We start from the raw sequence: 15098 nt of genomic DNA, 5'->3' as shown, positions 1-15098 counted from the left end.
TTTTTTTTTTTTTTTTTTTTTTTTTTTCTGTGTCTGTGTAGACTTAGACTTTCAAGTCTGTGGTGTGAAAAGGACCTTCCCAGGTGCTGGGGAGATGGCTCAGGGGCAGGACCCAGCACCCACATGGCAGCCAACAGCTGTCTGTAACTCCAGCTCCAGGGGATCCAGTGCCCTCTTCTGGCTTCCACGACCTCCTGCACACACGTGGTGCACGTACATACATTTTCCTGCACCACACGCACACGTTGAGAAAGTAAGTAAACAAATACTTCAAGAAGGGGGCCTCCCCTTTTTGAGAGTGACACCCTGACTCTTGTCCTCACAGCATTGACTTGGGCAAGGCGAGTGAGCCCAACCGTGTGGAACTGGGGCGCAAGGACGATGCCAAAGTCCACAAGATGTTCCTGGACCACACTGGTGAGTGGTGCTGGGGCTCTGCGGAGGGCGCCCGCCCGGCCCGCATGGGAGGGAGCAGCTATGCCCACTCAGGTGCCATTTTCTGTCCGCTGCAGGCTCTCACCTCCTGATTGCCCTGAGCACCACCGAGGTCCTTTACATGAACCGCAACGGACAGAAGGCCCGGCCCCTGGCACGCTGGAAGGGACAGCTGGTGGAGAGCGTAGGTTGGAACAAAGCACTGGGCAACGAGAGCAGCACCGGCCCCATCCTGGTCGGCACGGCGCAGGGACAGATCTTCGAGGCCGAGCTGTCCGCCAGCGAAGGGGGCCTCTTCGGCCCGGCGCCGGACCTCTACTTCCGTCCGCTCTACGTGTTAAATGAAGAAGGGGGCCCAGCCCCCGTGTGCTCCCTCGAGGCCGAGCGCGGCCCCGACGGCCGGGGCTTTGTCATCGCCACCACCCGGCAGCGCCTCTTCCAGTTCATAGGCCGGGCCGCGGACGACGCCGAGGCCCAAGGCTTCTCGGGCCTCTTCGCCGCCTACGCGGACCACCCACCGCCGTTCCGGGAGTTCCCGAGCAACCTGGGCTACAGCGAGCTGGCGCTCTACACCCCCAAGCTCCGCTCGGCCCCCCGCGCCTTCGCCTGGATGATGGGGGACGGCGTGCTGTACGGCGCCCTGGACTGCGGGCGCCCCGACTCCCTGCTGAGCGAGGAGCGGGTGTGGGAGTACCCGGCGGGGGTGGGGCCCGGGGCCAGCCCGCCCCTCGCCCTCGTCCTCACCCAGTTCCATTTCCTGCTGCTGCTGGCCGACCGGGTGGAGGCCGTGTGCACCCTGACCGGCCAGGTGGTGCTGCGGGACCACTTCCTGGAGAAGTTCGGACCCCTGCGGCACATGGCGAAGGACTGGTCCACGGGTCACCTGTGGGCCCACACGGAGCGCGCCGTCTTCCGCTACCACGTGCAGCGCGAGGCCCGGGACGTGTGGCGCACCTACCTGGACATGAACCGCTTTGACCTGGCCAAGGAGTACTGCCGGGAGCGGCCCGACTGCCTGGACACGGTCCTGGCCCGGGAGGCCGACTTCTGCTTCCGCCAGCACCGCTACCTGGAGAGCGCCCGCTGCTACGCCCTGACCCAGAGCTACTTCGAGGAGATCGCCCTCAAGTTTCTGGAAGCCCGGCAGGAGGAGGCGCTGGCCGAGTTCCTGCAGCGGAAACTGGCCAGCCTGAAGCCAACCGAGCGGACCCAGGCCACGCTGCTGACCACGTGGCTGACGGAGCTCTACCTGAGCCGCCTGGGTGCCCTGCAGGGCGACCCCGATGCTCTGAGTCTCTACCGAGATACACGGGAGTGCTTCCGCACCTTTCTCAGCAGCCCTCGGCACAAAGAGTGGCTCTTCGCCAGCCGGGCCTCCATCCACGAGCTGCTGGCCAGCCACGGGGACACAGAGCACATGGTCTTCTTTGCGGTGATCCTGCAGGACTACGAGCGGGTGGTGGCCTACCACTGCCAGCACGAGGCCTACGAGGAGGCCCTGGCAGTGCTTGCCCGCCACCGTGACCCCCAGCTCTTCTACAAATTCTCCCCCGTGCTCATCCGACACATCCCCCGCCAGCTGGTAGATGCCTGGATCGAGATGGGCAGCCGCCTGGATGCCCGGCAGCTCATCCCCGCCCTCGTGAACTATAGCCAGGGCGGGGAGGCCCAGCAGGTGAGCCAGGCCATCCGCTACATGGAATTCTGCGTGAACGTGCTTGGCGAGACCGAGCAGGCCATTCACAACTACCTGCTGTCGCTGTATGCCCGCGGCCAGCCGGCCTCGCTGCTGGCCTACCTGGAGCAAGCCGGGGCCAGCCCGCACCGTGTGCATTACGATCTCAAATACGCGCTCCGGCTCTGTGCCGAGCACGGCCACCACCGCGCTTGCGTCCACGTCTATAAGGTGTTGGAGCTGTATGAGGAGGCGGTGGACCTAGCCCTGCAGGTAAGTTCTTGACCTCATCCAGGAGAGGGGCCTGGAGAGGGCGAAAGATCGGGGGAGGTAAGGCTAGCCAGCCTGCTGCCTTCTTGAGGAAACAAGGGCTGTAATGTAGAGAGGCTGAACACTCAGACTGTAGCCGGGCAGTGGTCCCGCCTCTCTCATCCCAGCGCTCGGGAGGCAGAGGCAGGCGGATCTCTGAGTTCGAGGCCAGCCTGGTCTGCAAAGCAAGTCCAGGACAACCAGGGCTACACAGAGAAACCCTGTCTCGAAAAACAAAAACGAAAAAGCAAGCAAGCAAGCAAGCTCAGACTGAAAGCTCAGTGTCAGGTGCATGCGTGTTGTCTGTAATCCCTGTACTTGGGAGGTTAAGGTAGAAAGATCATGAGTTTGAGGCAGATTTAGGCTACACGATGAATCCCTGTTTTTTTTAAAAACAAACAAAAAAATTAGCAAGGGAGGGAGAAGGAGAAAACACAGACCAGAACATCAGGGCTTGCATTGTGGCCTCGCCAGCTTGCTGTGTGGCTTCAGGCTGGTTTCTGAGCCCTCTGTGTCTTTGATTATGTGGCCGAGATGCAGCTGGATGGCTCAGCAGGTAGAAGCCGATGGCGGAAGGGGAGAGCTGACTGCCCTGCACACTGCACTCGGATCACACACCCACCCTCCCCCATAATTACAATAAGAGAAAAATAATTATAATTTGTGAAGATAATGTTAGGAGTATTTTTACCGTATCGTATGAAATAGTTCTGTATAAATAAAGCATTCAGAAGCTGATTATAGTTGGCCACACAGGAAGTTCTAGGCCAGCCTGGGCTACAGAGTGAGACATTGTCCATATCAGCAGGTCTGAAGAGACGGCTCAGCGGTTTAGAGCAGTTGCTGTTCTTGCAGAGCACCTGGGTTTGATTCCCACAGCCCTCACATGGTGCTTCCCAACCATCTGTAACTCCCGTTCAAGAGGCTCAGATGACCTCTTCTGGCCTCCACAGGCACCAACAAATAAAATAAATGGTGCCTGATACACACGCTAGCAGAAAAAGAGTCTAGGTTACATCTTTCAAACCATGACTGGCTACAGAGAAGGAATATTTACTTAGTTATTGGTGTGTGTCCCATCCGCACGTGTGTGCAGACGCACGTGTGGAAGTCAGAGGTCAGCATCTGCTGCGCTCATGCGCCATTCCCTGCCTTATTCCTTGGAGGCAGGGTCTGTCTCTAGACCTGGAGTTTCTGGGCCTGGGCTGTACTGACAGCCCTCAAACCCCACTGATCCTCCTGTCTCCACACTGGGGTTACAGGTCTGTGCAAGACTGTGTGTCACCACGTTATGTGGTTGCTGGGATCTGAACGTAAAACGTTGTTATGCAGCAAGTGCCTTTGACCATATAGCCATCCTCCTAGCCCTATTTGGGTTTTTGAAATAAGGTCTCGCTCTATAGGCATTGCTATGGACACCAAACCAATCTGGAAATGAGTGGCCAGCCCGTGCTGGCCTCAGGCTGAGCCTTAACCCAGGATTTAGAACATCGCAGCAGGAGCTCAAACAGTTCCCCATGTGACTTGCCTTCCTTTTTGAGACAGGCTCTCCCATAGCCCAGGCTTGCTTCAAGCTTGGCAGCTTTCCTGTCTCTACCTCCTGAGAGCCAGGGTGATGAACGTGTACCACCACCGAGCTTTAGGCCCTACCAGCTGATCTTTAAATTCACTAAGATTGGAGGCCAGCTGCCCCAAACAGCCTTTCCACAGCAGTGACGGGGCAAGCCCATACCGGTTTCTGCCGTGCCTCTTGCTACTCGCAGTGCGGAGAATCCTGCTTGTGCCGGGTTCCCCAGGCCCAGCTTTCTGTGGCCATCTGTCTTTCCCTAGTCTGCCCATAGGTGGAGAGCGGCTTGACCCTGATACCCATGTTTTCCCCACAGGTGGATGTGGACCTGGCCAAGCAGTGTGCAGACTTGCCACAGGAGGATGAGGAACTGCGCAAGAAACTGTGGCTCAAGATTGCCCGGCACGTGGTGCAGGAGGAGGAAGACGTGCAGACAGCCATGGCATGCTTGGCCAGCTGTCCCTTGCTCAAGATTGAGGATGTGCTACCCTTCTTTCCTGACTTTGTCACGATCGACCACTTCAAGGAGGCAATCTGCAGTTCACTTAAGGCCTACAACCACCACATCCAAGAGCTGCAGCAGGAGATGGAGGAAGCCACGGCCAGCGCCCAGCGGATCCGACAAGACCTGCAGGAGCTGCGGGGACGCTATGGCACCGTGGAGCCCCAGGACAAATGCTCTACCTGTGACTTCCCTCTGCTCAACCGGCCCTTCTACCTCTTCCTCTGTGGCCACATGTTTCACGCCGACTGTCTCCTGCAGGCCGTGAGGCCCGGCCTCCCCGCCTACAAGCAGGCCCGGCTGGAGGAGCTGCAGCGCAAGCTCGGGGCTGCGCCTCCTCCAACCAAAGGCTCTGCCAAGGCCAAAGAGGCCGAAGCTGGGGCTGCAGCCGGGGGGCCCAGCCGGGAACAGCTCAAGGCTGACCTCGATGAACTGGTGGCCGCCGAGTGTGTGTACTGCGGGGAACTGATGATTCGCTCTATTGACCGGCCCTTCATTGACCCCCAGCGCTATGAGGACGAAAACCTCAGCTGGCAGTAGGAGGTTGTCCCCATGTCCCCGTGTGGGTAGACAGGCAGGGATGCAGCTATCAGATTCTCCTGAGAAGGCCATACTCTGATTGGGTCCGGTCCCTAGGATTTCTGGGTCTGTGATTGCGGGGGTGATGGGTTCATGCTTCTGCCCTGAGGCTTCAGGTGCTTCAGGCCTGCCTTAGAGCTGCTCATCCCCCCAGGCACCTATGAGCCTGGAGAGGCCAGACGTGATCCTTCTACACACATACACACCCCTCATGTAACAGCACCTTTGTTCTTGTCATACCCCAACATGTTCACCTGTTCACCTGGACTGAGTAGCCCTCCTCCCCTTGTCACTCAGTAGCCTCTGGACCATGCTCAACGTGGCTCTGGGGCTCCAGTGTGGGAGTGCCCTGAAGCCAAGGACAAGGGAAAATAGTGACAAGTGGAGAACATTAAATCGTCTGCACTACAGTGGTGGCTCTGGACTTGATGGCTTTGTGTTGATGTCGAGGCTAACAGGATATGATCCCAAGAAGGGCTGGGCTGCTATAAGGTCTCCCACGAGGGGTGTGGTAGCGCACACCTTTGATCCCGGCAATGAGGCAGAAGCAGACAGATCTTTTTCGCATTCGAGGCCAGCCAAGGCTATGACCCCATCTCCAAAAGGAAAGAAAGAAAAACAGACCTCCAGGGCCCTGCAAGCATTTAGACCCTGGCACAAGGCCCTTCCCCTGGGGGTGACACAGGACAGCCCAGATCTTACTTGCTTCCTGGTTTCCCTCTGTCCTCTGCCCTAGAAAGCTCAGTGAGGGATTGCAGTAACCCTAAGCCCGCAGAGCTATTCTCCCCTCTGGCTGGCAGGTGGCGCTGCTGCTCCCAGAATGCTTCTGACTTTTGGCACCTTGGGCACTGTTTTCTCACACTAGTCTTACTAATGCTTCCTCAGCCATTCCCTTCCTTGTTGCAAGAATTTTCCAGAAGTCTGCACTGCCTGACTGTGATTCTAAGTCCGAATTCTCTGTCCAGATGTTTTTATGAGCATATGTTATATACACTCTATGGGTTCTTCGGCTTGTATTCAGCCCCTCTGCTGCCGCTTCCCCTTCGTCACCCACGCCTACTGGTCCCCTTCCTCTTCCTCACCAGTCAGCCTCCCTCTACTCTCAAGGACATCTGTGTGGGGGTAGTTACACTCCTGCATCCCACTGAGTTTCGGTGGGGTTGGTTACAGGAGCGCAGGCACTCACCAGCGTTTGCACCACCCAAGAAAACGCTTCCACCCCAGCGTCCACAGACTGGGCCAGTCCTGTGCAGGTAGCCACGGCTGCTGGGAGCTGCTGTGCAGCAGAAGGCAGGGTTGCCCAGCCCGCCCCTCCTGCTGCTGTCTGCTGCTGTCTGCTGCTTCTGCAGCCTTCCCTGAGCCTGGGAGGACACGTAGCCTGATGTCTCCTCTATAGCTCTAAGTCCCTCATTCTCTCCAGTGGCTCTTGTATATTTTGTTTGCCCTTCTGACAAATTGGCTCCCGGCCAGCCTGTGCCCGGCTTTGTTAGAGGCGCTGTCAAGCTCTATGGCGTTTGCTGTGTTTTCTCCTTGTCTTGCTCCTGTGACTTCGCCTTTCCTCACACCCCCCCACCCCAGACAACACTTTCTTCGTTGGAGCCAGAAGCTATATCCTAGGACACCCTGGAGTCTGGCCTTCCGGGGACAGCCTTGTCCTCTGGACAGGTATTCACAGTGCGTTATCTAACTAGATGCCTTGTCGGTCACGTGTTCCAGAGTAGAACAACATGAGTGTCCCTGTCCCCATGCAGGAGGCCAGCTGATGCAGCTTATGAATGTTCCTTCTCTCCTCCAACCCTTAATCCTGTCTCAGAACTTTTATCTGCATCTTACTGGATCTGGCCCTACCAAGGTCCCTAAACCTTAGAGCTGTAAGACCTCTTAGGGTATCTGTCAGCCCAGAGGGCTGAGCTGCCTGCACAGTGACTCCCAAGGGTCCTGTCTTCCCAAAGCAGGAGTAGGAGCAGGTAGGAAGAGGTACCCTGCGTCTAGTGGACACCCTAATCCTATTCTCTCAAGACTTGGGAGAATTTTCTTGTATCTCTTCTCCACGTGGCTCCTTTACACTTGGATAAAACAGGAGGCACCAGAGAGAAGTTCCTGGTTCCACACAGTCAGTGGGTGGCGAGTGTAAAACCTTAGTCCCCCACCAAACTGATTACTTGCTTGTGGCTTAGATAAAACAGCTTGGAAGTGCTGTCTGTACATAATGGGTGCCTAATACATGTTAGTTAAACAAACACTGCCTTATTGCTCCCTTCTCCCAGAGGGTTTGGCTCAAGCAGCCTGGGACGCCCCTGCCCCTTCTGTCTTATACTGAGCGGCCCATCTGGTCCGAGGCTGCTTCCTCTTTCCTGGGAAAAGGCCCCAGTCTTCCCTGGCACTGACAGAATGGGGTTCCGGTGAGTCAGGGCAACGGGAAGCCACAGCTCTTAGATCCCTGGAACCCAAGCAAGGCCTGGAATGGAGAGCAGAGAAAAGGCCATTGGAGCTCTGGCTCTAAGTGTGAGGTGGGGCCAAAAAAGGAGGGGGAAGGAGCAGTTGTGTGGGCAGGGGCCAAGATGAATGAGCTGCTTCTGGAGCCGTCACTGGAAATAGGAGGAGTGGCCACAGGCTGTGACGCTGGGACCGGGGCAGGAGGCCTGTAAACAAGGAAGCCACCTGGGGGAGGTTCAGGGCGGCCGCTGGTCCTGGGGAGCAGGTGCTTCCTGAGGCCCGCCCTTGACAGGGCCCTGGGGGCCGCCTCATCCACTGGTCCTCAGGCGCTAGGGGGCGCTGTGGCCTGGCGTCCCGGACCGAGCAGTGCTCAACCAGAGCCGCTAAAGGGGTGTGGCCACTGGAGAGTGTGCCAACTCGGAGCCCTCAGTACCCCCGCCCCGCGAGCGCACAGATGCCCTCCCTCCTGTCCCCAAAGCACACTGGCCAAGGGCACTAGCCCAGACACTGAGGGCGCAGGGCTCAGCCTGGCCAGCCTGGGTATGAGCTCATTCCTACCAATTCTCTGGTTCCTGCTCCTCCCCTCCAAGGCTCAGGTCTCAGGCCAGGGCCTGGCATCAAGTCTACCGGTTTGGAGGGGGCGCCGAGGCCACCAAGCTCCTGGCTTCCCTTGGTACTGCTCCCCCTCCCCCATTCCCTGGCGCCAGGGAAACAAAAGGTTAGGGCCCAGAGGGACTTATCTGGCCCCACCACCACTGGGTGGGGGAAGGGGGCAAGAGAGGTGCACCTCCTCTGCACTCCTGATTCTTCGAGACACTTTCACAGGCGGAAATTCCCAGAGGTCAGAGGAGGGAAACGGTTAATTCCTTTTATTCAATGCCCCCCCCCCTCCACACCACCCCCTAACTTCCTCCCTCCACTTCCCGCCCCCCCCTGTGTGAACAGGAAGTGGAGAGGAAAAGGCTCTGAGCAGAGTAGCCGGGAGAAGGAGGCAGGGAGTGGGCAGCAGGCCGGGTGCCAGCCCTGCCCCTCATGGTTGCTTGCTGGAAGGGCAGAACAACTGTGGCTGGGCGTAGAACCTGCAGCCTTGGTCGCAAGGGGCAGCTGAGCTCAGGCAAAGCCCATTCTCCAAGCTCCCTTTCCCCAACCTGCTGCCAGGCCAGAGGCTGCTGCCAGTACAAGACATCCTTTGCCCAAGCCCCAGCTGCCCTGATCGCTGTAGCCTTACCCATGCTTCTGGGTTGGCCATACCAAGGCTGAAGGGCAGCAAGCAATTCATACAGCCTCCAGTCCTGGCATTGGCTCCACCACTCAGCCCCTTGGCCCTGCCAGTCCTTTGAAGCTCAGTCAGAGCTTCCTGTTTGGGGCAGGCGATGCCAAGGCCCCTCCCCCACCATTGTTCTGTAGAGACCATAGGTCCATCTGTTGCCCCCATGGTGGGGCCCCTAGGCAGTACCACACGGGAACAGTACCACAAAAGACCCTGCTGGCAGCTTTGCTCATTGGGAGCAAGGCTGTCCCTACAGCAGGTTGAGGATAAACAGCCCTCAGAAGCAGGCCTGGAGGGGCCTGAGACAGGAGGATGCCACTGAGTTAGCATCTCCAGCCTTCTGCCTCCTCCTACACCTGAGCATGGAGATGTTGATATGTGAGCCACCAGGAGAGGGGCAACATTCTGCTGCTCAGACTCCAAAAGGGAAAACTGGTGGAGGGGGCAGCCTTTGACGGCTGAGAGATTCCACTTCCCAGTGCCTCGTGGCTGGTGACACCCACTCCCTGAGAAGCTTTGCCTTTGCTCGGTTTTTGCCTTGAAGTAAATCCTTGAGCTGAGCAGCCAGGTCCCATTCTGTGATATCACAGGATGCTGACTGACCCCAGGTGGCCAGCAATTGATGCCCACTGAGAACAAGCGAGGGCAGAAGAGGGGAAAGAGGACTGGTTTGGCTCCCAGGAAAGTGGATGGTGTTCCTGGTTCCCAGGCTGGCATGGCCAAAGGTCTGTTTGTGTTTCCCAGGCACAGAGCAGGTGCCATATTATCTCTGCAGCTCACTCATGCCACAACTCCCTGCCATGGGCCGATCTCACAGTTCCAGCCGTCTCCTCCACCCACACTTCTCCATGGGGGTTAAACCTCAGACATGGTCTACCCCACTTCTCTCACCAGATCCCAGCCCAGAACTCATCCCGCCCCTGGCTCTTAGAGGGCTGGAGCTCTGAACCCTTAGCTAGAGACCATAGAGTGTCGTGGAAACTCTTCTTCAAAAGGGGTTTTCTGTGGTCCCACAACACCTGCATTGATTTGCTGAGTGTCTGGTAACCGCTAGGATGGCAGGGGTGGGGTTCCATGCCTCCCATTCATTTGGCCTATCTTCTCCTTCTGAACTATGATATGTATGGGATGCCAGGATGCCCAGAAACTGAGTTTGGAAACCTACCTCCTGACTGACAAATGCTAAATCTAAGAAAAGAATCTGGCAGCTGACAGGAGGCTGCATCCAGAATCTTGTCCTTCCTCTGTGAGATTCAGAATCAGCAAGACCATATTTGTGGTGGATTAGCCATTGCCCTCAGCCTTTTATCAATGCTCCTTTTCTTAAAATTTTTAAGAGCTTACATTTATTTAGTGTGTGTGTATGTGTGTCCACACATTTGCCCTGGAGCACATGTGAAGGTCAGAGAACAGCTTGTGGGAGTCAGTTCCCTCCTTCCACCATGTCAGTCCTGGGGATCAAACTCTGGGTCATCAGATTTGGTGATAAACGGCTTCACCCACTGTGCCCTCATACTCAGTCCCCGTCACCAGCCAAAAAGGATTGAGCTGAGAGCAGAGAAGTGATCTAGAAAGAGTAAGTCTGAGCCTCTCCCCTGGGCTTATCAGCTATTGGCCTAACCACACCCCTGAACAGTTTCTTCACCTGCAAGATGAGACTATAACAGACCTTCAACAGCTGATATGAAGCTTTCAAAGCTTTTACTGAGTGCAGCAGGCACAGAGCCTGGCACCTGAGCCAGGTCCAGGGCCTTTTCCAAGAGCGCCCTAGCAACCCCTGTTTCACAAACCACTCTTACCTCAAAAGAGGCCTGCTTGGGAAGGCTTCTCAAGCTTCTCGTAAGTAAAATAGGAACTCTAGGGAAGAGGTCCAAGGCCGGAATGAGGAGTCTCTCAGGCATGCAGGAGGCAGCCCTGAAGTGGCATAAGAATGCTCCCCAGGGCAAGAGGGTATTGCATTCTTAGAGGAGCACAGGGCACAAGTCCAGCTCTTCAGGCTTAGGGGCCTGAGCAAGCATCACTCTGGCCACTGACCAGGCCTAGCCCCTCTGCCAGCCGGTGGTGCAGCCCAGAGCTTGCACAACAGCCTGGCTGGCAGGCACTCCCCTGAGAGCCTCAGGAAGTCCCCCTTGCCCCCCTTTGATCTTTGACTCTTGGGTCTGCCATCAGCCTGAATTCCAGGCAGATGTCCTCTCTTTTACCTTCTGTTCTTGGCCTTTTCTCCAAAGGCTGGAGCTCGAGTTATCCCCAAATCACAACTTTTCCTGTAGAGTCCAGCTAGAACCTCCAAGGGGGAAGCTCCCCACACAATCCAATGAGGCTTTTTGGCATAGATTTGATGTGTGGCTCTCATTTGCTAGCCAGGGGTTCTCCGGACCTCGGGCATCCTCACAAGTGTTCTGCCCACCTCGATCCCTGTCCCAAACTGCAACAAGGAATTAGACAGGAACAGCAGGCAGAGCCCCCTTCCCTCCGCATCCTCTGAACAAAGTCCCTTGATGCTGTTCCGTGTTCAACTGTGCTGCGCCTCTCAGCATTCAGTTTCACAATCAAATAATTCCCTTCGGTTTTTGAGTGGAATTTTTGCTTTTATTTTTTAGGGTTTCTTGGCTTTTTCCTAAAAGCAATCAGTCTAAATTTGTCATCACACATCCCCCATTTCCGTGCCTCAGGGCCTCCTTTTCATCCCCTGGAATCTGGAAACCATATGTGTGGGCAGAAACCCCCCAGTATCCCCCAGCTCCCTGGCCCAGCAAGGCCCTCACAGAGCAGGCATGTTTGCTGGGGAAGAGCCTATACTCCAGGCTGGGACTAGAAAGGGAGTTTCTCTTTGGACCTCCCCAGCTTGAACTGTGGATAATTCGTGTGGTCTAGTGGTTAGTGCTAGAACCCATGCGGTCTGTCCCCGGCAATCTCTTTGACTGATACTAGAAGCCTGGGAAAGTCCGCTTGTCACTAGGAGACTCAGTTTCCCTAACTCATTCAGGGATTGGAGGCTTCCCTACCTAGACCATCTCTTTACCTGCCTGGGGAGAGAGAATCTTTGTCCAGAATAGCTCCTTATAGTCTAGATCTTATCTACTGGGGAGACTGAGGCAGAATTGAGTCACCAATTCAAGGCCTGCCTGGGCACAGAGTGAATTCAAGATCAACACTGACATCTTAGTGGGGTCCTGTCCCAGGATTTTAAAAGCTGGGGGCGGGGATGGGTACAGGCAAGGAGCAGTACCATCACCAGCAGGTGTGAGACCCACTCGCTCAAAAAGAAAAAAAGGAAATAAGTAGGATTTCTGTTATAGCATCCCAAGTGCTGTGACAGGAGTTAATGCGCCTGCAATGCCCTGCCTTCCGTCACAGAGATTGAAACCAGGGCTCATTACCTGCGAGATGAGCAGACGCTACGCCAGCCACCGAGCCACGTCTCCAACCCCACTTAATCTTTCTTGACCATGGTTTTTCCTATCTCTAAACGAGACACTGTTATTGAACTCACCACTTGATTAAATAAGAAAAAAAAAATTACTCGAAAGTGCCTGGAGCTAAGCTACTGTAAAAGCCCAATAAACGGTTGTTACTGTCAGTGACGTGTCAAAAGCGGACAGGTGGGAGGGTCTTCTCAATGTCACTGAATTTTCTGCGAGCCTCCCCCAGCTTCAGAGCCTTAGCCCTTGAGGATCAGGGCTGAGGCCTGGCTGCTCTGTCCAGTCTCCAAGACGACTGGAGCCCCTCCCCTCCTTCCTTCCTCCAGAGCTTTCTGTTTACTGTAAACAGCTGGCCTAGCTCAACCCCAGCTGATCAGCCTAGGACCAGCCAGACCCTCTCTGAACCAGGGCATGGCTTGATGGATGAAGGTCTTGTGCTCAGTGTCCCCCAGATCCACAGGCCTTTAGAAGGCCACCTCAGCCATCAGGGAGGGAAAAGGAGGAGAGACCTGTCACCTCAGACCAGGCCTCAGAGACAAGAAACAGATGGAGTGTAATTAAAGAGGACAGCTCCACTAGGGCCTGGCAGAAAGTCTCTGGCTTGGCCTTCGGTTGACCTGGGTGCAAATTCTGTTTGTTGATTTGTAAATTGCAGATAATAATACCCTCCTTGATGGGAATGGATGGCACATGGGCAGATTGGTGGTTATGCCCGAAAACACTGGCTCGAGACTCGGTTCACACCATGACAATGGCTGTACTTGTGATATCACTGTTCATATTCTCTTCTGCACAACTCCAGGCTATCCTTGGCATGCCTCAATTGCACAAGCCTCAACACAGACACAGACACACACACACACACACACACACACACACACACAAGAGAGGGAGGGGACAGGGAGAGAGAAAAGACATGTGCTCCCCACAGCAAGCATGCATACATTATATGCTGGGTATGAATGGAAGAAGTCCAGGAGCGACCAGCCGTGGGAGACCCAAAGGTATCTAGCTGTTTTCCTAAACCCATACCTAGGGCTGGAGCACGCTGACATGGGTGCTGGGACAGGTGTGTGCCATTAGCCTCGGCTTCACTCCTCTGTTTAAGCTAGGTCTCTGGGGTTGTGCCCACCCTCTTAGCCCAGTGAGTGCAATGTAGTACAAAGAAATGCTGTTGGAGCAAGCCCCCCCCCGCCCCTTCTGCAAGTTAAGTGTTCAGAGCATGATCTGCGATGTGAGGCTATTGGCTCCCAACTCCGAATGGGCTCGGGCTGCCCCTTTGACTCTCCTGCAGCCTTGGTGGCGCTGGCCAGTTAGGAGACTCCCGGCCTGAGATTTAGACTTCTAACCACCAGACCCGCTCGGCAGTCCTAGGGCAGAAGCTGGGGTTAGGCAGGGGCATTCATTGACTTGACTCACTCCCCACAGGCCTATGAGTAAGTGCCACTCTGGATTTCCAGACCCACCCCGCACTCCGGAACATCTTGTTGGGGTCTTCCAGCGTTGGGTCCCTGTGGTTCCCACGTAACCCTGGGGTTCCCTCCAGAGCAGGCCATGGGGGCTGGAGGCCCATGGGTCCAGCTGACTTGCTGCTCCCACAACCCTCTTCCCCACAACTCTGCCTAACAGGAATCTGTGCTCTCACCCCAGCCTAGATTATTTGAGAAAGAAGAGGAGCCCCCAGTCCTGAAGTCAGCCCAGCGCATTGGCCTGGAAATCCCCCACTTCTTACCTTGGCCACTTAGGGAAATGGCCTCGCAGCAGAGGTCCGCCTCCCGCCAGGGACTTTTCTCCTGGGGATGACACAGAAGGCAGTGCAGCCTCAGGGACCCCAGCCTCCACAAGCTGCACTGCAGACAAAAGGACTATACCTCACACACGCCACGCGCCGCTACTCTCTCCCTCGCAGGGAGCGGGGGACCATGTGGGGCTTAAGCTGGACTAAGGGAATCAGGGAGAAGGTAGGCCCAGGCAACCAGTGAGATGCTGCCCTCAGAGCTGGCTCCTCCCCTTCCTAGCCAGTCTGATGGGACAGAAATGACATCAACCTTGCCGGTTATTCTTTCGAATTATTAGTTTACTTTCGAAGATTTGTTTTTACTCCGTGTGTATGAGTGTTTGCCTACCTGCATGTATGTATGTGTACCATGTGTGTGCCTGGGATCAATGGAGGTGAGGGCATTGGACTCCCTGGAACTGGAGTTACAGACAGCTGGGAGTTTCCATGTGGGTGCTGGGAACCTAACCCAGGCCCTCTGCAAGAGCACAAAGTGCCAGCATCAGAGCCACAATTGCTTTAGATTTTCTCCTTTTCTTTTTCCACCCCCTTCCTTCAGTACTGGAGTTTGAAACATTCCTATCTTTCATTTCTCTCTGTCTTATCCCTCTGTGTGTTTCTGTGTGTGACTCCTGTGTGTGTGTGCCAGAGAGAGAGAGGGGGGGGGGGGAGAATCTCACTAAATTTCCCCGACTAGCATTTAACTTTCTATTCCGCTGCCTCAGCCCACGGCCCCACCCCCACCCCAGCAGCTAGGATTACAGGCCTGTACCACCAGGGCCCGCAAAGATTTTTAATTTTTCCTTTTTTGATTACTGTATTTGTGTGCATGCACACACTTGTGTATATGGTTTATACGTGTGTTGTATGTGATGTTTATGTCCCTATATGTCTGTCAATCTCCATTTCACTCCCGGAGACAGGACCTCTCAATGAATCTGGATCTTTCCTTCTTTCTCTCTCTCTTTCTTTCTTCCTTCCTTTCTCTTTCTCTCTCTTTCTTTCCTTCTTTCTTTCTTTCCTTCCTTCCTTCCTTCCCCCCTCCCTCCCTTCCTTCCTTCCCCCCCTCCCTCCCTCCCTTCTTTCTTTCTTTCTTTCTTTCTTTCTTTCTTTCTTTCTTTCTTTC

The 15098-nt window shown here is 55.5% G+C and overlaps 1 protein-coding gene across 2 annotated transcripts in view; it reads left to right on the top strand.

Moving 5' to 3' along the window:
- The window catches only part of Vps18 (VPS18 core subunit of CORVET and HOPS complexes), a 10384-nt gene extending 4907 nt beyond the window's left edge, over positions 1–5477 (top strand). Inside the window, exons 2-5 of one of the 2 annotated variants that reach the window (XM_055595871.1) lie at positions 42–253; positions 326–417; positions 513–2383; positions 4303–5477. In XM_055595871.1, the coding sequence (XP_055451846.1) occupies positions 399–417; positions 513–2383; positions 4303–5028 (2616 nt within the window). In that variant the 5' untranslated portion in view covers positions 42–253; positions 326–398 and the 3' untranslated portion in view covers positions 5029–5477. The remainder of the gene's footprint in view (positions 1–41; positions 254–325; positions 418–512; positions 2384–4302) is intronic. The other variant, XM_055595796.1, reaches the window with a different exon arrangement.
- Positions 5478–15098: the final 9621 nt, after the last annotated feature.

Source organism: Psammomys obesus, unplaced genomic scaffold, assembly GCF_907164565.1.
Source record: "Psammomys obesus unplaced genomic scaffold, mPsaObe1.curated_primary_1811, whole genome shotgun sequence".
Lineage (NCBI taxonomy): Eukaryota > Metazoa > Chordata > Mammalia > Rodentia > Muridae > Psammomys > Psammomys obesus.
This window is presented reverse-complemented; position numbering and strand designations above follow the sequence as displayed.